General features: G+C 30.8%; 1 protein-coding gene and 1 long non-coding RNA gene across 2 annotated transcripts; both read left to right on the forward strand.

The window, feature by feature from the left end:
- The first annotated feature begins 1,887 nt into the window (after positions 1 to 1,887).
- On the forward strand, positions 1,888 to 7,382 carry LOC131172705 (disease resistance protein RRS1B-like). Its single transcript, XM_058134220.1, has 5 exons — positions 1,888 to 2,107; positions 2,213 to 2,335; positions 5,573 to 5,838; positions 5,977 to 6,170; positions 7,292 to 7,382. Exons 1-5 carry the CDS (start codon positions 1,888 to 1,890, stop codon positions 7,380 to 7,382), a joined length of 894 nt encoding a protein of 297 aa, XP_057990203.1.
- Positions 7,383 to 12,835: 5,453 nt separating this feature from the next.
- LOC131173450 (uncharacterized) lies at positions 12,836 to 13,501 on the forward strand. The gene is made up of 3 exons (XR_009143756.1): positions 12,836 to 12,967; positions 13,043 to 13,185; positions 13,366 to 13,501. It is a non-coding gene; the product is annotated as an uncharacterized LOC131173450 (long non-coding RNA).
- The last annotated feature ends 12,363 nt before the right edge of the window (positions 13,502 to 25,864 follow it).

Raw genomic sequence — 25,864 nt, forward strand, 5'->3', positions numbered from 1 at the left:
TGTGTTTGAAAATATGATAAGTGAAAGAAATTAATTTTTTAACTTACAAAAAAAATTATTTTGAAAGAAATAAAAATCAAGGCCAAAACTAAAATAATTGTATAGAAATTTAATTCAATTATTTTCCTAAACACTATTATACTCAACCACTTCCAGTGATTTAAGTTTCTATAGATTCACTTCAGAGAATGGAGGAGATTGGTAGTGGCAATGGAAAAACTCTAAAGTCGGCGTGGAGTGAACCAAAGAAGAACAAAAGAAGGAGGAGAAAAAAAAAAAAGAAAAGAAAAAGAAGCGTAATTCGAAGCAGGCAAAACAAGGCTGCATTTGGTTTGTATTTTTTAGCTTACTGTCCCCTCTCTTGTTTCTCAACTGCTTTTTCTAATTTTTTTTTACATTTTCTATATGTCCTATAAGTAATTAAATCTCAATTTAAAAAAAAAAATCCCAGAGGTCTGAAATAATTTTAAAATATAAAAATCATTTAAAATAAGTCGTACATTGTTGAAATAATTTTAAGCTTAAATTTTAACTCTTTTATTAATCGAATCTACAAATCAAGTTGATGGAGCTCGACTTAATAAATAAGCAGAGCTATGTGCAGCTCCGTATAAGCAAAGAAACAAGCGCATAAAGGGCAAAGCTTTTGTTAGTTTCAAGCTTCTTAGTTGCCTTCCACATTAAGTTTGGAAATTGAAATTTCTGAATGAAATTATTTAATTTTAAATAATTGCAACTACTTTCTTTAAGCCCCAGTTGCCTTCCACATTAAGTAAGGAATTAATATGTTCCTTTTTTCCATTAATAGTATGTTCCTTCCTAGAAGAAGAATATGGTGTTTCCAGTCATCTTCGTCTTCTTTCTTTTCTTTCTTCGTTTGCTTGTTCATTTTTAACTCTAATGTTTACAAATTCATGTCTCATAATAGTTTACACATACACTCACAAAATATTCATCTCTAATGCTATTTTTCTCTCTCTACCTTCTTCAAACTCAGTTTTACAAAAGCTTTCTTTTCACTGATCATGGCTTCTACTTCTTCCACTCCTCCCAATCAGTGGAAAAACATGGGTTTTTATTAGTTTTAGAGGCAAAGATATCCATGATAATTTTCTCTCCCATCTCTCTAAAGCCTTGGAGGATAATCAAATCAAGGACTTTATGGATGAAAACCTCCACAAAGGAGAAGCTATCTCGCTAGAGCTCTTGAAAATAATCAAAAAATCAAGTGTCTCAGTAGTTATTGTCCCTGAAAATTATGCAGGTTCTCCATGGTAGTTGGATGAGCTTGTTAAGACACTTGAATGCAAGGAAACTTTAGGACAAATAGTCCTACCAATTTTTAACCATGTAGATCCAACCGATGTTCAAGAGTTGATAGGGAATTTCGCGACAGCATTTGGCAATGCTATTGTTGAAGAACTACGTAAAGACCGTTTATTACAAAAGGTGGAGAAATGAAAGCATGCTTTGATAGAAGCAAGCAACTTATTAAGATGGAATTCACAGAATAAGTAAGTTAATTACTTTTTTAATTACTCTTTTAAGTTTCAATTTAAGGAAAGGGAATCAAAATATAAAAGCATTTAATAGAGTACATTAATTTTAATATAGAGTACTCATCTATATATTATAAGTAGCACTAATATGGAAATCGATATTTGTTATCTTATTCTAAAATCAAAATATATTACTTATATACAACTATTTACATAAAAGTGTGAGTTTGTCATTACTTATTAGTGTTTGTTGTTCATATGTGACTAGGTGTGAATCCAAATTAATTGAGGAAATTGTCAATAATGTTTTGAAGAAATTTAGTCATATGTCTAAAATTGATGATTCTAATGATCGAGACTTTATTAGAATTAAATCGCATGTGGAAAAATGGAACTGTTATTAAATGATAAGCAAGTTGTAGGAATTTGGAGGATAAGAGGCATCGGTAAAGCAACTATTGCGCAAGAAGTATTTCATCAAAATAGGAATAAATTTGATGGTTATTACTTTGTAGAAAATGTTAGGGAAACAATGACAAAGGAATCATCAAATGATGTGCGAGACAAAATCATTCGTCAATTATTAAGGAACAAAAGTTTACAAGAAGGCAAATTAGATTTGTCTTCTTCTACTAGGAGAAGGCTCTAAAGCATGAAGGTATTCATTGTTTTTGATGATGTAGATGATTTTAACCATTTAAAAACTTTAGCAGGAAAGTGTGATTTATATGGTGATGGAAGTAGAATCATTGTAACTCGTAGAGATAGGCAAGTAATTAAATATGTTGGTTCAAAGGAAGGCATATACGAGGTTGAGAGTTTAATTGATTCTCAAGGTCTGGAACTCTTTAGCTTGCATGCCATCAAGCAAAATCTTCCCGAGGAAGGATACATGAAGCTATCAAACAACAAGCTATGCCAGAGGCAATCCATTTGTAACACCCAGTTTCCAAATAATAATAATAATAATAATAATAATAATAATGTGTTTTTGGAGATATTTTAATGGATGTATCCGGGAAAAAAAAAAAAGAAAGGGGACAAAATGGGGAAAAAGGTAATGAGGACTAATATGGAATTTCTCTAGAACCTAATAGAAATAAAAGAGGAAAGGAAGGATTGATTTGGGGATCCTCAAAAATGAATAAAGAAAGAAAAAATAAAAAAGAATAGTCTATAGTCGAAAGGGGGATAAAGGAGGGAAAAAAAATGTACATAGAAAGGATGAGGGGAAGAGGAGATCGGGTGAGAGGGGCAGGGGAGAGTTGTAAAAAAGAAATTATCTTTGGGTAAATTTTTGGAGTCCAAGACCAGCTAGCACCTCAAATTAGGGGTGAGCATTCGGTTCAAATCAAACCGTATCAAATTGAACCAAATCAAATCATGAAAATCGAATTGTATATTTAAGAAATTGAACCGAACTAAAATGGATTAAAAATTGAATCGAATCAAACTGCTCTCTTTCGGTTCGGTTCAAACTAATCGGTCTTGATTTTTTATTATTTTTAAATTTTGACTTGATTTTCAAATTGTTTAGTTTGATTTTTACCTTGGTTTGAACTTAATAACCATTAATCAATGAAATTAAATAATATATATATATATATATATATATATATATATATAATTACATATAATTCATAAAGTCCCCATAAAAATAAATCAACTCAAAAATCAATAAAACTATTCAGTTCGATTCAGTTTAATCGATTTTTTTTCTTCAAAATCTAACCGAACCGAAATAAATGAAATTTTTATAATATAAAACCGAACCGAACTGAATTATTTTAAAAATTGAACCGAATTACCAAATTAAGGCAGTTTGGGTTGGTTTATTCCGTTTGAATCGAATAATGCTCACCCCAACCTCAAACCCCTCCCCTCCCCTTCTTTGATTAAGCTTTATAGTGTTATTTTCTTTCACCTGGAATCAGAAAACCCAATGGAACGAGAGGAAGAGCCATTGCTATCCCTCACCAAATTAGAATTTTTTTGGTACTGTAGAAAATTTGACCCTCCTCCACCTCTTTGGTATGCCAAATGACCCCTTCAACTCTTAGTTTCAGTAAGAAATCGAAGAAGAGAAAGATTGAAGGATTTGAGACCCGGAGCTTCTTGCCATTGATTTAGTAAATCAGCATTTACATTTAGATGCGGAAGGGCTGCAATAAAGGTCACCGGGACCTTAACTTTCTTTCTCCATCTCTAAATAATTGATTTTGATATTGATGAGTGGAGGACACGCACAGCATTGCCAGGTAACTGCTCACAAGCCATTTAGGAAATTCTGATTTATTTGATTTCATTTGTTTAAATCATCTTAGATTCTAAATTGATGTTGGCTACGCTAGTTATTTCTTATTCCTTGGATGACACTGTATTGGGTTTGGTTAATTACGGTTAAAAAGTATATCCTAACATGTTATTGCCAATTGAATATTCTACTCTTAACGCCAAAATATGTAAACTTGCTTTACGGAAAAAAAAAATTATTATCAAGATGACAAATTTCAAGACTTGCATGGGACCTTAAATTATAAAAGCAAGTGCCATTAAAGTGAGCACTTCTTTGTTTAACCTTGGGTAAACGACCATAGAGTATATTCCAGACTACTCTGAATTCTATCTGTTGCAAAGCTTTTTCATGATCTTTTGAAAGGGCTTGTTTAAAACCAATGCTCTATTGTCCTGTAGAAAAGTTACCGATGTTTATATTGAAGTAGCAAGAAACAAGTTGAATGAATAAATAAGTGTAGAGAGCCATTATTTCATCAGATATTCTCCTGTTGTTTGTGCTATATTGTTAAGTATTATTGTAAAGCATCCTAATAAGTGTCACATAAATTGAAATTTTAAGAATGGTCAGTTTTTAATTGAAAGAAACAAAATGAATGAGAACAAAACACATTATAATTGTCATTCTATAAATCATGACTACATGATATTTTTCATTACTGTGTATAGTTCCATTACATTTGGCTGTGTACATTATATTCACGGTAGAGATTATTATCATGACAGGTTTCTTCGAATGATCTTCTATTAGTATTCAGTTTCTACTCCTACCAAAGTAGCTCTATATACTTGATTGGGAGTTTTGGAGTCCATCCACTCTTTATACTTGTATTTTTTTTTTCATTGTGGCGGTTAAATATACATACATTTTTATAAACTTGCTGGTGCTGCCATTTATTGGTTAAAGTTACTGGTTTATTATAATGTTACAACTGGAATTGAAATTATAGATGATTGTGATATAGTTATATTTGATTATGTGGATGATTTAGTTTGGACTCTAAATAATTGTTAAGTTGAAATGGAAATGGTTTAATGAAGTTTTTAACTTTATTTCTATTCACATCCACATTTATGAAATTTGAAATTATGGTTGAAAGGAGAGGAAATATAATAGTGGAAGTTTGAACCGGATATTATTACAAATGTAATTGTTGATATTTATGATATCTAGAGAGTCATGTTTTCTTAAAGTTTTTTGAAGGAAAGATAGGTTCCAATTGATATTGCAGTGCTGTCAAAAATTTTTTTTTATTAGTTATGGTTCTATTTTAATCATGTAAGAGCTACGTAGACCTGATCCTCCACAGGAGGTGCGTAGACAACTTTCGGGTGCGGTCCAAAATAAGTATCAACAACTTGTGTATTATACTATATATATTTATATATATATATATATGTACAATATGTGACTAGCAATATGTTTGGTGGTGAATTTTGATCTTTCACTAGTTAATACCAAAAATAAAATTTGTTAGTAACCTTAATAGAGGTTGATTTACTTTAGTGCAATTGATTATTTGATGAATCTATATCCTATTGAAGGTCTTTACGTTTAGTTTGAGAATTTTCAAAGGGAAACTGTTAGTTGCGTACAATTTTTGTTTGCCATGTCTTGGTTAGAGGAGACGGGTGTGACACCATTAGCTCTTAAAGTTTTGGGATCTCATTTTTTTGATATGACGATAGAAGAATGGAAAAGTGAATTGGAAAAATTAAAAGCTGAATCTCTTAAGAAAATTCAAGATGTTCTTAAGACAAATTATGATGGGCTATAGAGAATGAAAAGAAAATATTTCTTGATATTGCATGTTTCTTCAAAGGGGAAAATAAAGATCGGGTTGAGAGAACATTAGCAGCATTTGGTTTCTATCCAAAAAGTGGAATACCTCATCTAATTAAGAAGTCTCTCATATCTATTTCATCAGTCAATCAGATTCGTATGCATGACTTGCTAGAGCAAATGGGCAAGGATATTGTTATTGAAGAATGCGAACAGCCTGGAGGAGGCAGCAGGTTGTGGAGTTATGAAGATATTAATCATGTATTGACAATAGAAACATTAAGGACCAAATTAATCAATGAAGCTTTTTTCACTATCATATTTAAATTTTGTATGAATTGTAGCTCTCATGAACAATTAAGTATTAATCAATAATCCTTTTTGATGTAATTTTATCAGGGAACCGAAAAAGTTGAAGGCATATTGCTTGGTAGGCTTTGGAGTTATTATTTGGAGCTACGTTACATGGCCTTCATAAAGATGTGCAATCTTAGATTCCTCAAACTCGAAGTTTGGAATAAGTCTTTAAGTGAGCAAGTGCTCCTTCTTAACGACTTTGAATTTCTTCCACAAAAGCTAAGATATCTTTCTTGGTATAGATATCCTTCGAAATATTTGTCATTAAATTTTTGCCCAAAGAATCTTGTAGAACTTCACTTGCATTGAAGCAATCTCATACAATTGTTGAATGTAGATAAGGTATAGTTCATAAATTTTAACTACATTTTATAAATTCAATTTGTATCTTCTAATTTATTGATATTTTTATATTTTATTACAGCTTCTTGGAAATTTGAAATTAATGGACCTCTCGAAGACTCTAATGAGCTAATCGAGATTCTGGTCCCCAAATCTTGGGTTTTATATTTGAATGAATGTTGGAGTTTGGTTGAAATTCCCTCTCTTCAAAGATTGTCTAGAGATTCCTTGCAATATAAGGATTCTAACTTTAGATGGAACTGCACTAAAACAATTGCCCTCATCAATTGAGCATCTGTCTCAACTTGTCAAATTGTCCTTGAATGAGTGTACAGAACTCGAGAGTCTTCCAAGCAGCATTGGCAATTTGAAACATCGCGAAGAGCTTTATCTCTATGAATGTTCAAGCCTCGTGACTATTCCAAGCAGCATCGGCTAGTTGAAATGTCTTAAAGAACTTGGTCTTGATGAATGCTCAAATTTAACAAGTCTTCTAGAAAGCATCAAACAACTTTCGAAGTCGAAACGGCTTGATTTAAGAGATTGCAAGTCATAAATGTTTACCAGAATACACCTCTTTGGAATCTGTTGGAACAAAAATAAATGCAGAAGAATAAAGAAGAGGAAAAAACTATTTGCACAACTCAATTGACTTAAATACTAATTAATTGTGCTATTTATATAGTATTAAAGTCCAACTAAATAGAATAAAATTTTATTTAAATCTCAACCACTAGTCAAGATTAGATTACTATTTTAAAATTGAAATACAACAGTCTTAAATATTATTATCTTTAAAATCTTGTAAGATACTAATAGATACTAAATCAACTATGTTTAAATTAGGTTCAACTTCTTTCCTTTTCTTAGAACATGAAGATAAAAATGAAGACTTGGCCTTCGTCACTTAACTGCCATCTCTTTCTGCGTTGTTATTCATTCCACACGTTATTATGGTGACCCTAAAAACATTGAGTGTAGAGTGGATTTCATTAATTGATGAATCTGGAAATAGGCAGGGATGCAATAAATTCTTTCTATATTACCAAGGGGAATATGTGGATGATGATGAGGATGATGATGATGCTCTCTACTTTTGGTACTGATCAGAACACGTGTTGCTTTCGATCAATGGATACAGAACACATGTCGATGAAGAGTGTTTCGTTAATGCCTCATTTCGCTTCTCCGTTCATGATGACATGGAGAAAATTATTGGGTGTGGAGTCCATCCGATATATAGTAGAAATTAAAAGAGAATCAGAAATGAAGAACAACAGTATGATAAGAACACCAACCTTATTATTATTATTATTATTATTATTTTGATCTATTATATTACTATAAGGTGATTAAGATTTATAAATTAATGAAATTTAATAGATGTTTCATATAAAATATATATGATTAAATTTTTTTGATATTTAAGAATATAAAGGATATTTATATATTATCTTTAATAAAATTTTTATTTAGAAGTGTTTTGACTTGAAAATTTTTATTCAAAATGTATATGGGTAGAAAGCATTTTTATGGACTTAAAAGTAACATTTTTCTAGTTTTAGGGTGAAATCATAATTTTTAAAAGTTAAAGGACCAAATTGTAAATTGGTTGACACTTGGCAGCTTCCCCGTTACTCGTTTTCAACACATGGGCTGGATTTTTTCTAGCCTCCAGCAGAGATATAAGAAAAAGGGGGAAAGAGAAGCAGGGGAAGGAAAGAAAAGAAAAGGAGAGAAGGAAAAAAAAGGAGAAAAAAAAGGAGGAAAAGAAAGAGAGAAAGGGAAGTTCTGAACTTCATTTGCATAGAGAATCAACTAAATTTTGGGTAGAAAATGAGAGTTTAAGGTGAGAGATTGTAAGTTTTAGAAAGAGAAACAATAGTTTTGGTTAGGGAGAGAAAGTAGACTTCAAGCAAAAATTCTATTTTTAACATTTATCTTTAGATTATGTTGATGTTTATGAGTATCCTTAATTTTTGGATATTCTCAAATAAGGTATATACTATTTTCTATGAATTTTTTAAGTTTATTAGTTTATTTTATATTTTTTTATTGAAATTTAATCAATTCAAAAATATGGTTTTGGATGTTTAAGTGCTAGAAATATATAAATTTTTATCAGCAAATTTTTATGAATTTTTATTGTTGATATTATTATTATTACTATTATTATTATTATTTGAGAGAATAGTTTCCATAATAATGAGTTTTTAAAAGGAAATGAGTTTATTCAAGTTGGAAGGTAATATTGGTGTATGCACATTATGTAAAACATGTAGGTATAGAAATTGGAATTTTTATATATCTATTACATTTTTCTATGAGAATTTTATGTATGCTAAAATATATATATATATATATATATATATATATATATATATATATATATATATATATATATAGATGAGTTTTTTTTTTTTTAGTGAATTTTAGTAAATGGGCATGAAGATAGAATATACTTGAGTTTATAGGCATGAGACTGAAAATGCATAATGTATAAATACTCGGAAGAAATGGGAAATTTTAATTAATTGAAAAGGGTTGGTAGAGGATTGATGATAAATCTATATTTATGTAGCACCCTTAATTTTTAAATAATTATTTTATATGTAAATATTAATATTTTATTATATTAAATATTATGAAATTTTGATTTGAAATTTTCTGAATTTTAAAAATTAGGTTTGATTTTCTTAAAACAATAGATTTCATTAATTTTTAAAAATTAATTTAAAGACCATGTAGAAAAATTAAAAATATATTTAGACTCTATGAATTTTTTTGAGTTTTTTGTAATTTTTTCGAAATTTTCAAGCCTCATTTTTTTATCCCAGGGCAGATTAAAAATTCAATTTCGGACACTATGAATCGAACCGATGGAATCAGATCAGACCAAACCAGATTAGACCAAACCAAGTCAGACTAATCGAATCGAATTGGTACACACCCTTTTCTCCCTCTCCCCTGTGCACCCTGACACCTCTCATTCCCTCTTCATTTTCTCTCTCCTCTCTCCCCCCCACCACCGGCCACCACCTGCCCTCCCTTCCTTGGATGCAGGCGCATCACCTAGGACCCTTCCCACCGTCGGTCGCCACCTGATCGCCGAAAAACACACCCCTTTTCTCCCTCACGAGCGCTGTGTGACTCTTCACCTTTCCAGCTAAAATTCGACTAATTTGGCCACCAATTGGACCGGGTCTTATCCCAAATCTTATTTACACCTCGAGAGCTTTCCATAGACACCAATATCATAATTTTTCATCTAACGATTTGTCCAATTTTAGATCAGAAAGTTTAGTCCATTTCGATTTTTGAGCTAAATTTTTCCCAAACAGGGAACCCCATGAAAATTCTGAGAGTATCAGCGTGCTCCACTCGACAAGAGCTTCGAGGCAATATAAATTTTAAAATTTTCCGATGCCGAAAATCCGATGGATCTCACAGACTTTGCAGTATTTTTTTGGGCTTTAAATAAGCTTATTTAATTTTGTAAAAATTATATTCTAACCCCTGGTAGTATAGGTTTCGCGTAAGTACCTTTGTTTCGTGAAAATTCGACCGGCGCCTAGATCTGCAATTTCAGGCTGGAAAAATAGGTTGCCAGAGCTATTTTAGAATCAGATTAGAATTATGATCCTCTGCATCACTTGCAGACTCTCCGAACGCATTCCAAGCATTGAAATTCGCATAGGTAAAATCAAACATTGTGTTTCTTCATTTACCTAGTGCTAGATTTAGAATAAAAATTCATAAAATATTTATGGGTAGCTAGAAAATTATAATTTCTTTTGCATTAGCTTTATAATATTGTTAAGGACCACATGGCAAAATTTTAGAAATTTTAAAGCTCGTTTGAATGATTTTTATAAAATATTATTTTTAAGGACTAAAATATAATTTTTCAATTTTATGAGTATTGCTTGTTTTGGAGGGCCCAAGAGGGGCCATATGATATTGATGGGATATGGATTGAAGTATATGCTTTAGAAGTGTTATTTGAGCCCTTTTGCAGATTGGGAAGGTCCTAGGTATAGGAAAAACTCTGCTAAATTTTCAGCAAAACCTAAGCTGTCTTTGACTCTTTTAAAGTTTTATTTTAAGTAAATATTAATCAGTTTTTAATGTAATTGTTTAGGTAAGTCGGGCCAACCTTCCTCTTCCGTCCAGCTGCCGCAGTGACTTTTGAAGTACTGTGAGTTAATATTGATTTTACTTATAATTTTAATATTATTATGTATTAAAGGCATGTTCATGCATCACTTATAGATATATGTACATAGTTATTTGCTAGGCATGCCTTATATTGCATTTATATTTGGTGACATTGCTGTGGTTGTTGCTTTATGACAATCTAGAGCTGCGTGTGTGAGTTAATGCGCATGTGATGTATACATGGATATGGGTAGGACAGGTAGACGTAGCTGGAGCTTGACTCACTAGGACCCGATCCTTATTATAGATAAATCAAGGTAGGCACAGCTTGAGTTGATCTTGCTGGCCTCCGCATTTGGATATTAAGAGAAAGTCTAGTTTTGAGTTGATCTCACTAACAGATGTTGAAACTAAGAGAGCTGTATAGGAGATCAACTCTCATATATATGTGTGTGAGTATAGATTTGACACATGGGTGTGTGAGTGCTTCAAATTGCCTTTGGTGTGATTATGACTTGATTTGTTTGAATTGTGTGAAGATGTTGTATTTCATTCTTAGCGATGCACTAGACTTAGATAGTTATAAAAATTATATGCAAAATCAATATCTTACTCTATGACTCGAACGCTCACTCCTGTTCACCCCATTTTTCCAGGTTATAGGAGGGCTTTTCTTTTCTTTAGTTTGACCTGCTTCCTTCCTCGCAGGTCCATTAGCTACTACATCATTATTTTATGTTGTTAATTTGAACTCTAAAATTTTTCATGTACTAGGAGTATCTTATTTGATTTGAGAACTATGAAAGTTTATTATTTGAAATTGTAAACCTAATATTATGCATGTATAGTTGAATGGGATGGATATATATTTTGGATGAGGGAGCTGAGCTTCCATTTGATTAAATTAATTGACTATGGATTGTGAGGGTGAGCTGAGCTCCCCATGTATATATTTATATTGTGATCACAGGTTGAGTGAGCTAAAAACTCCCTGTTAGGTAGTCCAGTATATGGCCGGACTTTGTCCAGTTGATTTCTTAAAAATTGGCTTGTATATGGGCTTTAAGGTTGAGCTAGAGAATAACTAGGCTTACTACAGGTTTTGTGTGCCTTATCTGACCCAAGTCATAGTACCGGTCCGGCCCATAAATTGAGTCGTGACTATTTAGCTTCTATAAATTTTGCTTTTGAAATATTGAGTTAATAGGCTTCGTATTTTGTCTATTGTGATTCTGAATTTCCCAATTGAAACTATATAATTTGCTTGTGAAAATGAGATTAGTACTAGATAGAAGTAATTTTTTGAAAGTATAAAACTATGTAAATATGAAACTAAAGAATATTGTATTTGTTGATTTTATTGAGAAGAAACAATTATATTTAATATGTTAAATCAAAGTCCAAATGGTAAGGTTTAGGAATTTAGGAAATTTAATGAAAATGGTAATTAAGACTTGAATTCTAGAAATTTTAATATGGTTTTTTTTTTTATATTTTTAAAATAAGTTGTTATTGAGTCAGAGAAACATCAGATTTCAAGTTTTGTATTAAATTTAAAACTTCAGTTACATATGATTAATTTGAAACGGCGTTAGCCTTAAATAGTCAGAAATTTTAGATAATGTAACATGAAATGAATTGATAGAAAAATGCATAAAATACTATGTAACTTCTTTAATCATCTTATTCACTTAGGTTTTTCAAGTAATAAGAAATAAGGTAAATTTTATATTTATTATCATAAAATTTAATTATGAATTTTGTAAACCCTTGTTCAATTGTTTACTCTCATGGATTAAGTTTGGCATGTCCTAAACTCTATTGCTGTTCATAAATACTATTTAATTTAGTTGTTGGACTTGGAGTGGAGATTAATGAAGAGGATATGAATTATATTATTTATTTTAGAGGCCCTTGAGAGACTTTGACTTTTAAATTGTGTTCATGTTGTTGCCTTGTGGTGCTTATTGGAGTAATTGTTATTATGATTATTATTATAGTTATTATTATTATTATTATTTGAGAAATGTCAATTTATGCTAAATTGTTGTCTTATTTATTTATGTATTTTTTTTCATTAAAATTTTTATGACACAAAATTATGCATGCTTGAAGTGTTATTTTAGAGTTACATGGACTTGATCATTCATTTTGTAACAGTGGTACATAAGTAGCATTTGGGTGCGATCCAAAGTAAGTAACTTTATTTTTTGTTTTTAATAATAATAATAATAATAATAATAATAATAATAATAATAATATTATTATTATTATTATTATGTGTTCAAATAGTTAATTTATAGGAGAAATATTAAAATATTGGTTTTAGGTTATATTAGTTATGTTTAGTAGAACTTGGGTGTGACAAACTACTTCTTCAAATATTGGAAGACAACATTAAGAGAAGAAGAACAAATAATGAGGAAGAAGAAAAGGAAGAGGAGGCTTCTTCTTCTTCACTCAATCTAAATCTCTTTTTATCTCTTGCTGCTTCCTCTTAACCAAAGCCTACACAATTTCACAACAGTTATAAGTAATTTCTAGTTTGCTGTTACTTTTTAGCATTCATAATTGCTTTACTCTTACAAATACTTGCAATCTTTTGTAGCTCTATCATCTCCGTGTTTGGTTCTTAAATACTCGAAGCTCAGACATCAAACCATCTCCTGCTGCATATTAAATATCGCCATTTGAGAAAGAGAGGGAATAGCTATACAGGAGAATAAACTCAAATCAGGGGAAAGAAAACAGGTGAAAGGATAAATAATATTTTTTATAACCATAGAACTGGGAAAAATACGTCGATAATTTGTCGGATGAGAAATCTATTGATTATAAAAAAAAAATTAATTATAAGAATCATATAGATAATAATAGAAGTTGATAAGCCCCTCTGACTTAGTTATTAATTTTTATATTTTACTTGCCAAGTTATGTTGGTGCCATGATAGAAGCATATGTGGGAGGATCAACTGCAAAATGCTCAAAGTCATCTTCAATCATCCTCAAAGTAAAACTATCGCTTTACATACTGTGATATTCACACTTATTATGCCATTTTTAATCTGCAAATATCTTCATTACCTTCCACAAATGAAGACTCTCTCAAAAAGAACAGAGAATAATAAGGAGGAGGTTCCCTTGAAGAAGTATGGTGGATGTATTTTTCTCTGTTTATCCTTATGCGAAGCTGCTTGGACTACTCTTGCAACCATATTGCTGATAGCATTCGGCTGCTTGGCACTGTATGCTGTCAGTGATGGCAGCTTTAATTTTTAATAAAGTATGTAAAGTGGTTTACTTAGTATGATATTAATTAAGATTTCAATAGTAGGCGTGTGGGTTTGATTAAAAAATAAAAAAGTAGAGGTGTCAATTTTATTTGGAAGTTTGAAAATTATATTTACATAAAGATTTTATTATGTTTTGACTACTTTTTATTTTAAGGTGGGTTTAAATAAAATTGAAACCATATTGATTTAAATTGGATTAAAATTGGTTAAATTTATTGCAATTCGAACCGCAAAGAGTTGCAGTGCAAACAGCCAAAAACTAGTGGCAGAAGCAGATGAAGCATCATAAAAAAATGGCCCAAAACCTCTCCAAAAACCTTTCTTTTCCTTCCCACCCTTCCTTTTATCCCCCCAACCAAAATGGCCGAGCACCCATGCATAATCGCCATCTGCCGACAGCTTACTTAGAAAACTTCCCCCCGGAATGGGATGCTTGGGGCCTTGTGGAATTCTTTCTCTAAATTTGGTGAGATTGTGGAGATCTGTGTTCCACACAAGTTAAATCGAAGGGGCAAAAGGTTTGGGTTTGCCAGAGTTCGCTCAATGGAATCCTTAAGTACACTTCTCAAGGACCTCAATAATATCTGGATTAGTAGCTACAATCTCGTAGCTTTTGCATCCCGTAATAACAAGAGGCAGTAAACAATAGCTACAACAAATGACCATAGAGATCCCAGAAAAAACAGAGGCGATTGGAGAAACAAAGCTGTGCACAGAAATAGGCACGACCAGCCTGAGCAGAAAGAGGTGAGCATGCAAAACATAAGACCCAATGACGCCAACCATGCAGAACCTTCAGGCATGGACAAGGAAGTCAAGGGATTTGACATATGCTCAGGTATGCCCCCTCTCACTGACCAGAAAGACTTCATTTTAGGAGGACGCTTCACCCCTAATAGTGAGAATATGGATTGGTTATCTTGATATGTGGTTGCGACAGCACTGAACATCAACAACGTTCCAAACCTCGAGGAATACTTCTGTGCAGATGGAGTTTTTACTGTAAAGGTCCTTGCTATGGGTGGTAGTACTGTCCTACTAACCTTTGAGTCGAAGAAACTCATGGAACATTTCCTTAGTGTAGACCCTTCATGGTTGCAGCAGTTGTTCATTGACATACATCCTTGGCAGGTTACTTCCACACCTTCTAAGCGCCTAGCTTGTCTAAGGCATATGGCATTCCTTTACATGTTTGGACGAAGGAAATTTTTACTTGGATTGGGAACTAAGTGGGGGATGTAGTCTTAATCGATGGTCCTACGCTCGCTAAATAAAAAATTGATTCAGTTGGATTAATCATTCTTGCTAGCTCGTTGGATCACAATAACAAAATTGTGGCTGTTGATATTGATAAAACTCGGTACCATATTGTTTTAGTTGAAGAACCATTCATCTCTGAGAATTCTAGTTGGGTTAGCAAGAAGGCAGATTCATCATCAGCTACCGAAACGACAGGGACAAGCTGAAAGAAGTTCAGCTCGGCACTAGTCGTTTCATCGGAGAATGCATTGGGTACACCAAAAGGTCTTACCTCAGCAGATAATTTCCTTGATTCTGCTAATTTGGGTGTCTCGCATGAAGAAATAACTGAGGAATCGCGCCACAATAATAATCTTTGTCGGTTCCCATATCCCCTGTTAATGGAAAGCACTCATGAGCATTCAATTTCAGGGAACTCTTGGAAAAACAAATATTGCTCACATGTCTGAAGACACTTATGAACCTGCATCCAACCTTGAGCTAGTAATTATTAACAACCAAAACCCACCTTGTTATAGTGAACAGTTGAATATTGAAGAGCTGGAATCCTCAAGCGCTACAAACCCACCTGCTGCTCCACCTCAAGGCTCATTTGAACCTATTGGGAGCACAGAGAATGAATTAGAGTCTAACCCTTAACTAAACGATAGGCCAACAGCATCCACTTTGCATGAGCATGACCAACTCGTTATTCATTGTGCATCTGATGACGAAGCATCAAATGGGTTAAGCACAGAGCCAGTTATAGAGAACTTGGTTGATAGCCAAAGCATCGACGGTAATCTACCTTTGTCACAACTTGAGATAAACCATATTGTTAAGCTGGGGAAGAAAAATAGGCCAATTAAGGATATATGGGGCTTATGCCTGAAGTTGGGTCGGGGCAGAAGTGAGCCCACTAAGCCTTTCTTAGCAACTGATAATGAGATAAGACGGGTGAACAAATTGCTATGTTCTAAAATAGTGAAATCGTACACCATTTCTCCACTCCAAGAAGCTGTTGCGACGCTAAATTGGGGGAAAAACTGGGTTTGGTCTTTGATGAAGATGATGACGCCGTTGTGAGTCATATGGCCAAACAAATTGCTGCAGATATGCTCCTTTACAACATTTAACGCTGATTTTGCTCGTATCTTTAGCGTTGTTGCGATTATGAGTGCTATTGTTTGTGGCGCGACTAATCGTGTGGTGTTTGTGGTTTTTGACCAATCCTTCTCGTATGTTGTTTCTCTAAAGTGGACGTCTCCAGAGGTGGGATGTTGTTGGAGCGAAATTTATAATTCAATAGTATATTAGTTTTATCTTCTTCAGTTGGTCATATCTTTTGGATCAGTAGTGTATCATTAACAATTTAGCAAATTAAGGGGATTTAGCATTGAATATTGACTTTGTTTGTATCCATAAAGTAGCTCGTTTTCTTATTCGATGGTGGATTATTGCTTTCTTATTCGATGGTGGATAATTGCTCTTTTCTTTTGAAAGTGCTGTGCATCTGTCTAGTTCTCCATTAGTGGGTTTTGGCTACTGCGGTGAAATTTGTGCTAGGCGGACTGTTCTACTTTCATAAGCAGTTCTGATTGGGTTTCAGTAGTGGCTTTGATTGCAAGAGTCAATATTTTTGGTGGGTGACTGGGGTAATCTAGAGTTCGGTTAGCAGGGGGCTGTTAATTTTTGTGGCTGATAGGAGATTGTTTTATTTGGCATCTGCAGTCAGCGTAAGTCTTTAGCATCTGCAGTCAGCGTGGGTTCTGAGCATTTATCTAGAGCCTATTTGCTTAGATTTAGCCTTTGGATCTTCATTTGGAATTTGAAGCATATGTGTTTGCTACGTTAGTTTGCCATCAATTATTTGCAGAATTTGAAACATATGTGCATATATATTTCAGTGGGGTATGCATCTGCATTTGTTCGTCTTGGCACCTCTATCTGCATACTTGTTTTGAGCTGGTTTAGTGTGTAATTTAGGTTTTTTGATGTCAATTTTCCACATTTATGTGGCTGGTTTTTCAGCCCTTTTTGTTCCTATTTTAGATTTCCTTTTAATAAATATGTTTTGCTTATCAAAAAAGAATTGAATCAGAATTAAATTGAAATTGTTCGTTGGTTTTGAGACAAACAGGATTTTTTTTTTTTCATTTAAAAGGAAAATGGACCATGAGATGAAATTAGGCTGAGATGCTGGTGGTGCCTACATAAAGAGAAAGGAATATTGCACTGGTCAAGCTGCGCCACCAGCATCACCAACACATCTCACTGGTCAGCTTATCCAATTAGAAGGGGGAGATTTGTGTCACGCTACTAAGGCAATGAGATAACAGGTTTAGAAATTAAAAAAAGAAAAAATTGTAGTAGATATGAATCTAGGCAACAATAGCAAGATCACTATCAGAATAACATACATCTTTCAACAAACAGAGATATAACCCTGTAAAGCCAATAAATATTCTGATGTTACAGCACCTTATATGCTGAACCAAAGCCACCCTTCCCAAGTTTGTTAGCTGGAGAGTAGTTAGTGGCTGCAACTATGGTGCGTATATAAACATTTCTAATATAATTAAGAACCAACCCCTTTTTGCAACTGGATCATTATAAGCATTCTATAAAATACACTACTGGCGTTGGTACTTTGCGAATTTATTATTTATAAGAATTTTAATTCTAGTCATGCTTTTCATGGAAAAAATTTTCCCCCATCTCAGCAAGATACACATATTAGTTCCTGATATGATTCTTTCTGCAAGCGGTACATTGGTACGTAGGCGAATAATGAAATATGGTTCATAGAAACAGGACAATTATGTGAGAAAGAAGGAGATGATCAATTGTGACAAATCATGTGCAGAATTAAAGATTCTGCGCCTAATCTGCTACTGATCATTTGATGCATTTGCATTTGCAAAAGCAAAAACAGGACTTAAGTTCACCAAATGGTGCTTCCTTATACTGCTCCATCATATGCACATTATAAAGATGAGGAAGCTTGGTGAATGGACTAACAGCCAGCCATCAAAATGCTTCCCGTGCATGTCTATCAAAAAAACAAAAAGACATTGCAAAGTCCTTCATATTTAAGTTTTGCATTCCAATATTAAATGGGTAGAATGACAGAACAACATTGGCTTCACAGCTTTAGCAAAATCAAATAAGCAAGTAAAAATCATAAAAAAGGAATCAACAAAAGGTATAAACTAACAACTATAACCAAAAAAAAAAAAAAAGAAACATACTGAGAATTGAAGGGAAACAAGCAAAAACCCAATGACAGGAACACGAAACAAAAACACTGAGAAAAGAAGAACTAAAGCCACTTGAATAGCAAGATTAAATGTAGAAATACAAAACAAATAGTACAAATCAATTACATAAACATACAAACATAGTACAAAAGCGTGCAAGATAAAATGATTACCAAGACAATGCGTAGAAGAAGAACAGTGAATTCACTATTAGGCATGTGAGAATCGATAATCAAAACAAATAAATAATAAATGAAATGAAGAAGAACAATAAATAAACTATTACTCATCAAATCAAGAAGGAAGCAAACCCACTTGAAGAAGCAAAAGCGTGGAGAAGAAGATGCTCTGCCCCAACGAAAAAATCCAAAACGAAAGAAAGAAGAAGTGAGGCAAGAAGGTAGAACGAAGAGGGAAACGACACATCTAAGTCTGAAACGGTGTCGATTTCCCTGCAGAATGCACGAAGAAGTAGGGCTGAGCAGAATTCGGTTCAAACCGAAAAATCGAACCGAACTGAGTCAATTCGGTTCAATCGGTTCGGTTTTAAAATTTAACCGGTTCGGTTCGGTTTTAATTTATAAAAATTTTGGTTATTTCGGTTCGGTTCGATTTTGAAGAGAAAAAAATCGGTTAAATCGAACCGAACCGAATAGTGATTTATATAGTCAAATCGAACCGAATCGATTTTTGAATTAATTTATTTTTATGGAAAATTTATGAATTATATTTAATTTTATATATATTAATTGTTTAATTTCATTGATTAATGGTTATTAGGTTCAAACCAAAGTTAAAATTAGACCAAATAACTTGAAAATCAAGTCTAAATTAAAAAATCAATAAAAAATCAAACCGATCGGTTTAACCGAATCGAACCGAAATAAAACGATTCGGTTTGATTTCTAAAATTGACGGTTTGATTTTTATAATTTAATTCGATTCGATTTGATTCGATTCGATTTGAACTGATTGCTCATCCCTACCGAGAAGGGAATGGGGAAGGCGTACGGTGTGCAGGGGGGGGGGGGGGAGGGAGGTAGGATGAATAAAACGGCGTCATTTATTTTTGTTTTTTTTTTTTGTTTTGGGGGTGAGCGAGAAAAAAAAAAAAGGCAAAACGTTAGAGGAAATAACAAAATCGCCACAATATTTCTACTATTCCTTAGCACAGGAAATTTTGGCATAAAAATTAATGTATTTTAATGCATAGGTTAGATTTGCCATTAATTTTATTGTAGTTTACAATTTGCAGGATAAGTTTTGAGGTGAGATTTGTTGCAATGGCTTGGCAGTTCATAGCATTCTTATAAATCAACCAACTCGAAAATGTAGAGTAATTTTAAGCTCAAATTCAACTCTTTTATTATTAATGGAATCTACAAATCAAGTTGAAGCTAGACTTACAAAATAAATAAGCCGAGATGGGAGCAGCTGTGTATAAGCAAAGATGAAACAAATTAACTGGATCAAGCATGTACTGGAAGAAGTTGCATTCAGTTTCCTAGTAAGAAGAATGGACGTCACAAGCTTTTTAGCTATATATTTTAATTTTATAGTTATATTATTTATAATTAAATTAACTATCTGACAATTAATCATAATTATATATAAATATATTAATTTATAAATTTTATAAATGAATCAACTTCAAAATTTAAATTAGTAGAATAATTGTAAGCTGAAATTTATTAATCGAATCTATCAATCAAGTTGAAGCTGGACTAATAAAATAAATAAGCGGAGGTGGGGGCAGCTCTGTATAAGCAAAGAAGAAGCAAACTGGAACGAGCATAATGGAAGAAGTTGCATTGAGTTTTTCTGCAAGGAAGACTGGAGAATAAAGGGCAAAGCTTTTGCTAGTTTCTATGCTCAGAACCCACAAGCTTTTCCATTTATAATTAATCTTCTGGTCAATAATGAAAGTAAGAAAACATGGAAGGGTGGGTAGGATTGGTATATTTGCACATGTGGCAAAGATTAAGGAAGAAATTGCATTCTTTTTTGCTGGGAGGAAGAGTAGAAAATAAAGGGAAAAGCTTAAATTAATTACGCTGGAAAATATTTTTTTTTTATATTTTTTAGTGTTTGGAATAATTAAAAAATAGATCAATGAAAAGTATTTTTAAGATCAAAAGGAAAATTAAACCATTTTAAGAAAATAACTTTTTTTTAAGTAAACGCCATTTTCAAAATTTTGACAATTTTATTAATATGAAAACACTTATATATACATAATATAAGCACATATCATAAGTTTAACTTTACAACTAAATGATAAAAAATATTTTTTAAAAAAATAATTTCTATTGAAAATATTTTTTTTATATAAATTACTTTTCATAAATTACTTTTCATGAAATTTCTGAACAATGCTGGCCATAAAGAACAAAAAATTAGAGAGAGACCATTGAAAAGAAAAGATATTTTAGAGAAAATAATTACTTATTCGATCTTTCGCTTAATCTCTACATATATATAATTTCATTCATGTCATCTTCTTCTTCTGTTTAGAGCTATGTGTACCTTCCTCGAAGGTAAATATGGTGTTTTCATTTTTTTTCCCCTTTCACGTTGAATTTGAAAATTGAAATTTCTGAATGAAATTATTTAATTTTAAATTGAAACTATTTTCTTGGAGATAGACATTTAAAATGTTATTTTTTAAGAAAAAAAACCTAAAATTTAAATTTAAAGCTAAAAGAAATGACTGATATTTAGAATAAAATAAAATTAAAAAAATAAAAGAAATGACCGGCATAAAATATGGAGTTGGTGAAGACTCCATGTGGTAGGATATGATTGGTACAATTTGCATGGCAAAAGAAGAAAGAAGTAGAAAGGCCACAGTGGATTGGAAGAGTGGAAAGTAAAGGGAAAGAGCTCTTGTTAAAGTTCCTATGACTGAACCCCACACGCTAATCAGTAAGTTTGGAATTCAATCCCAATGAATTATTAGAACCACCCTACTCTACTGTTTTGCATTTACTTTTTGTCGACTAAATAGAGTTATGCAATCCTTCCTGGAAGGCGAACCTGGTGTTTTCACTCATCTTCTTTTTTGCTTTCTTCACTTACTTAAGTCATTTCTAAATTTCTTGTGTCAGACTTCGTTTATCAAAATATTCATAACTAAGAGTAACTATGGAATAGTTGCTTGAAGTTTTACTTTTACGTCCTTAATTAAATTTTATTTTTTTAATTTTTATTATTAATATTTTTATTTTTTTATTTAGTTAATTATTGATTTTTTTTGTTTTTACTTATAAAAAATGAGGGCTCTCCGTGTATAATGATTATAATCCCTTAGATTCGAGACTCGGAGTTATTGATGATGTCCTTGATTTAACTCAACCCCATAAGAAAGAATCTACTACTAAACCCAATATGACACCCAATGAAATAAATCATTGAACAAACCACAACTACCTCCCATTGTACTCTTAAATAAAGACAATATTTAGTCATTATATTAGTGTAGGAAGTCAAATCGGAGTGAGACTATACTATCTCATTAAGTTAACTAACAGACTACCATGCTCGGTGGTGTCATCAATTATTGAGTTAGTCATTTATTGTATTTAACTTTTCATTTTTATATTCTAAACTTGAAATTCAGGTTTCTTATTTGTTTGATTATATTACAATTTTAATAAGTAAATATCATACGTAAATATTTAATTGTATGATTGTTTTTATAAAAATCACTGAATTTTAACTTATTTAATAAAATTCACTAATTTTCAATTTTATTTTATAAAAGATCTTAGATCAAAAATTAAAATTTATATTAACTTGTCAACTATTTTATAAATGAAATTAGGATACGTAAATGCATCCAGCTATCCCCTCACTATCAAACCCCTCATCTTTCTCCGTTTTTTCTCTACCAGTAACCATTAGTTAGATAATTTTATTTATAAAATAGTTGATAGGTCAGTAGATTAGTATGAAAACTTTTAATTTCTTGTTACAGTGACTTTTATGAAATCAAATTAAAGTTCAGTGAGTTTCATGAAAGAAATTAAAATTCAGTGACTTTTATGAAAGAAATTGAAGTTCAATGATTTTTATAAAAACACTTATAAAATTGAGTAACCACATGCGATAATTACCCCAATTTTAATATAGTTCATTTTACATAAATAAATTCAATTCATAACACAATTTTTTGAGGAAACAATATCTATTTTCTATAGTATCTGAATGACCCGTGCACTTACGGTGAATTTACATCACCTCTTTCTCTTTTTTATGTCTTTAATAAATTTCAATTTACTTTAATACGATTTTATTTTATTGATCTTATTTTAATATACATCTAATAAAGACATAATTTATTTTTTGGAGCTAGGGATGACAATAGGTAAGATACTAGCAAAAATCACCCCACACATTTTGAACCTGATTAATATATTCAAAACTTGAACCCATCATAAATCTGATTAAAATTTATTATCAACTAACTGAACCTATCTTAAACCCGATTATTATTATCCAAAAAAATTTAAATCCATTTAATTTTACAAATTTTAAAAAATAATCTACTTAAATTTTTTTATTAATAATTTATATTTTGAAAATTTTAATAATTTCATAAAATATTTAAATTTTATTTAAAATAAAAATATGTTCCTTTAATTGTTCATTGGTAATTAATAAGTTCCTTCCAAGGAGAAGGATATGGTAGCTGTTTCCACTCATCACCTTTGTTTTGTCACTTATCATGGCCGGCTTCTCCTTCTTCATCAACCCTTTCCCTGCAATTTGACATGCAACGCTTTATATTTTAAGTATTTATATGCATGGCATTCTAGGGGGGAAAATTTATATTTTAAAAACTGTGCAATTTTACTATTAAAGTTCAATTCATATAGAATACATTGATATTAAAAAAAATATTCAAATTAAAATTTTATTATTATTTTAATTCTAATTATAATTTTAAAATCAAATTATTCATAAGTTTTTTTTTTTTGAGGGGGGTGTGAGGGAAAAAAAAAGGCAAAAAGTTAAGAGGAAATAAATCAACCAACTCGAAAATTAATTATAATTATATTAATTATCTGATAATTAATTATAATTATACATAAATTAATTAATTTATAAATTTTATAAATGAATCAACTTCAAAATTTAAATTAGTAGAATAATTGTAAGCTGAAATTTATTAATCGAATCTATCACTCAAGTTGAAGCTGGACTAATAAAATAAATAAGCGGAGGTGGGAGCAGCTCTGTACAAGCAAAGAAGAAGCAATTGGAACGAGCATAATGGAAGAAGTTGCATTGAGTTTTTCTACAAGGAAGAGTGGAAAATAAAGGGCAAAGCTTTAGCTAATTTCCATGCTCAGACCCACAAGCTCTTCCATTTATAATTTTTAAAGATATAATTAATCATATGGTCAATACTGAAAGTAAGAAAACTTGGAGGGGTGGGTATGATTGCCACAATTTGCACATGTAGCAAGATGAAGGAAGAAATTGCCTTCTTTTTTGCTGGGAGGAAGAGTAGAAAATAAAGGGAAAGCTTTTGTTAATTACACTGGAAAATATTTTTTATATTCTTTAGTGTTGGGATAATTAAAAAAATATCAACGAAAAATATTTTTAAGATTAAAAGAAAAATTAAGTTATTTTTAAGAAAATTGACTTTTTTTAAGAGAACGTTATTTTTAAAATTTTGATAATCTTATTAACGTGGAAACACTTATATATATATATATATAGAGGCATATATTATAAGTTTAATATTACAACTAATAAATGTATTTATTGTTAACTTAGTTGTTGTTATTATTATTGTTATTATTATTATGCTAAGGGGTAATTTATTTATAAGATATAATTAATTTAATTATATTAAATTTTCTCTATTTTTTGTTAATTAGTTATTCAATTGCTTTAAATTACTATTATTTATTAAGTTTATAATTCTATAATCATGTATATATAAGTTATAAATTGTTAAATAATTACCTTTTTAATGATATAATAAGTAACCATTATTGTTAGGTAAGTTATAATATATGAAAATATATTTATTCTATTTACTTTTAATTTTGTATAGTGCATACATATAATTTTGTTTTCATTTTTTTCCTTTTGCACTACTTTTATGGCTTTCAGATTACTAATATTACTTTTAGAATAATATTAATATTACTAAATAAAAATAATATTTCAATATATTATATTTTTTATTATTTTTAGAGGATATAAAATTTTTTGATATTTTGAAGTGATGAAAATAATTATATAATTTAATTAATTTTATATTTTAATCGATATTTCTATTATATTATTGTATTTTTTATTTTAATTATAAAATTTTTATTAAAAAAATTTGAGAGATAAAAAGCTTAATCGACATAAAAAGTAATAAAAAAATAAAATATGATGCAATTAACAATAAATTTAAAATATTATTTTATTTTTATATATTAAAATTATAATTAGTAATGTGTAAAATCGCGGCATTTTGCTAGTTAATTATATTAGGGAGATAATATTTTATATTTTCTATTTATTGTTACTATTATTTTAGGAAATTATATACATTTATATTTTATTAAAAATTTTAACGCTCTGCAAGTGCACTTAAAAAATGCTATATATATATTATTGCGGTTAATTTATAATCTATAAATTTTTATTTCCTTAGGATTTACTACGTTGTAAAATAGAACTTGAGAGCGCTGTGGTCTGCCAAATGCAAACAATGAAAAAAAAAAAAGTAAATAAATAAAAAACCAACTTGGTATCATATATATATATATATAGAAAAGAACATTGATATAATAGAGAATTGCAGGCAATTTAATTAAAAGCTTGGCTTATGTGAGCATAGATGGTGGAAAAGCTTTCGATAGTTTTTACGATTGAACGTTGCCTCCCACATTGAGTTTGGAATTGAAATTTCAGATGACTTTGTTTTGTTTGTAGTTTAATTTCTGCTTTTACTTTGCTGACAAAGTGCTAGCCGTTCCTTTAATTGTTTATTGGTAATTAATATGTTCCTTCCAAGAAGAAGGATATGGTAGCTTTATATATATATATATATATATATATATATTATGGCTGGCTTCGTCAACCCTTTTCCTGCAATTTGACATGTAATGCTCTATATTTTAAGTATTTATTATATGCATGGCATTCTAGAAAAGAAAAAAAAATGAATTAGACAATAAAAATAAATTTTAGGTATTTCATATTTTAAATTTTCTCGTTTCTTAAATTTCTTTTAAAATTAGACAATAAAAATAATAAAAAAAGGAATTTTTCTTAGGAGTTCCTAAATTTTGCTTGAAAACATTTGTCCAAGTCAAGTCATCAATTGTCTTTAATACGCAATTTTTTTTAATAGTTATATATGTACCAATTTAATTAAATCAATAACTTGATAAAATGCAATAGATTAATGCCGGCCATAAAGACCAAAAAATAAGACAGTGACCATTGAAAACGTACTTTGGACGAAATGATTTCTTATTGTTTTGCTTAACCTCTTCATAATTTCTTTCACGCTAAATGATTTCTTCGTAGAAGGCCAATGTGGTGTTTCCACTCGCCTTCCTTTTTTTATTCCCCTTAATTTCAATATCTGTTGTTTATAAATTTCATGTCTCAGAATAGTTT

This window comes from Hevea brasiliensis, chromosome 14, assembly GCF_030052815.1.
Source record: "Hevea brasiliensis isolate MT/VB/25A 57/8 chromosome 14, ASM3005281v1, whole genome shotgun sequence".
In the NCBI taxonomy this organism is placed as follows: Eukaryota; Viridiplantae; Streptophyta; class Magnoliopsida; order Malpighiales; family Euphorbiaceae; genus Hevea; species Hevea brasiliensis.

Excerpts from the sequence above, each read along its gene's own strand:
- LOC131172705 (XM_058134220.1), top strand. The coding sequence starts at position 1,888 with ATGGAACTGTTATTAAATGATAAGCAAGTTGTAGGAATTTGGAGGATA. Across the intron at positions 2,336-5,572 it reads GAGTTTAATTGATTCTCAAG|AGAATGAAAAGAAAATATTT; the intron begins GTCTGGAACTCT and ends GATGGGCTATAG. Across the intron at positions 5,839-5,976 it reads GTTATGAAGATATTAATCAT|GGAACCGAAAAAGTTGAAGG; the intron begins GTATTGACAATA and ends TAATTTTATCAG.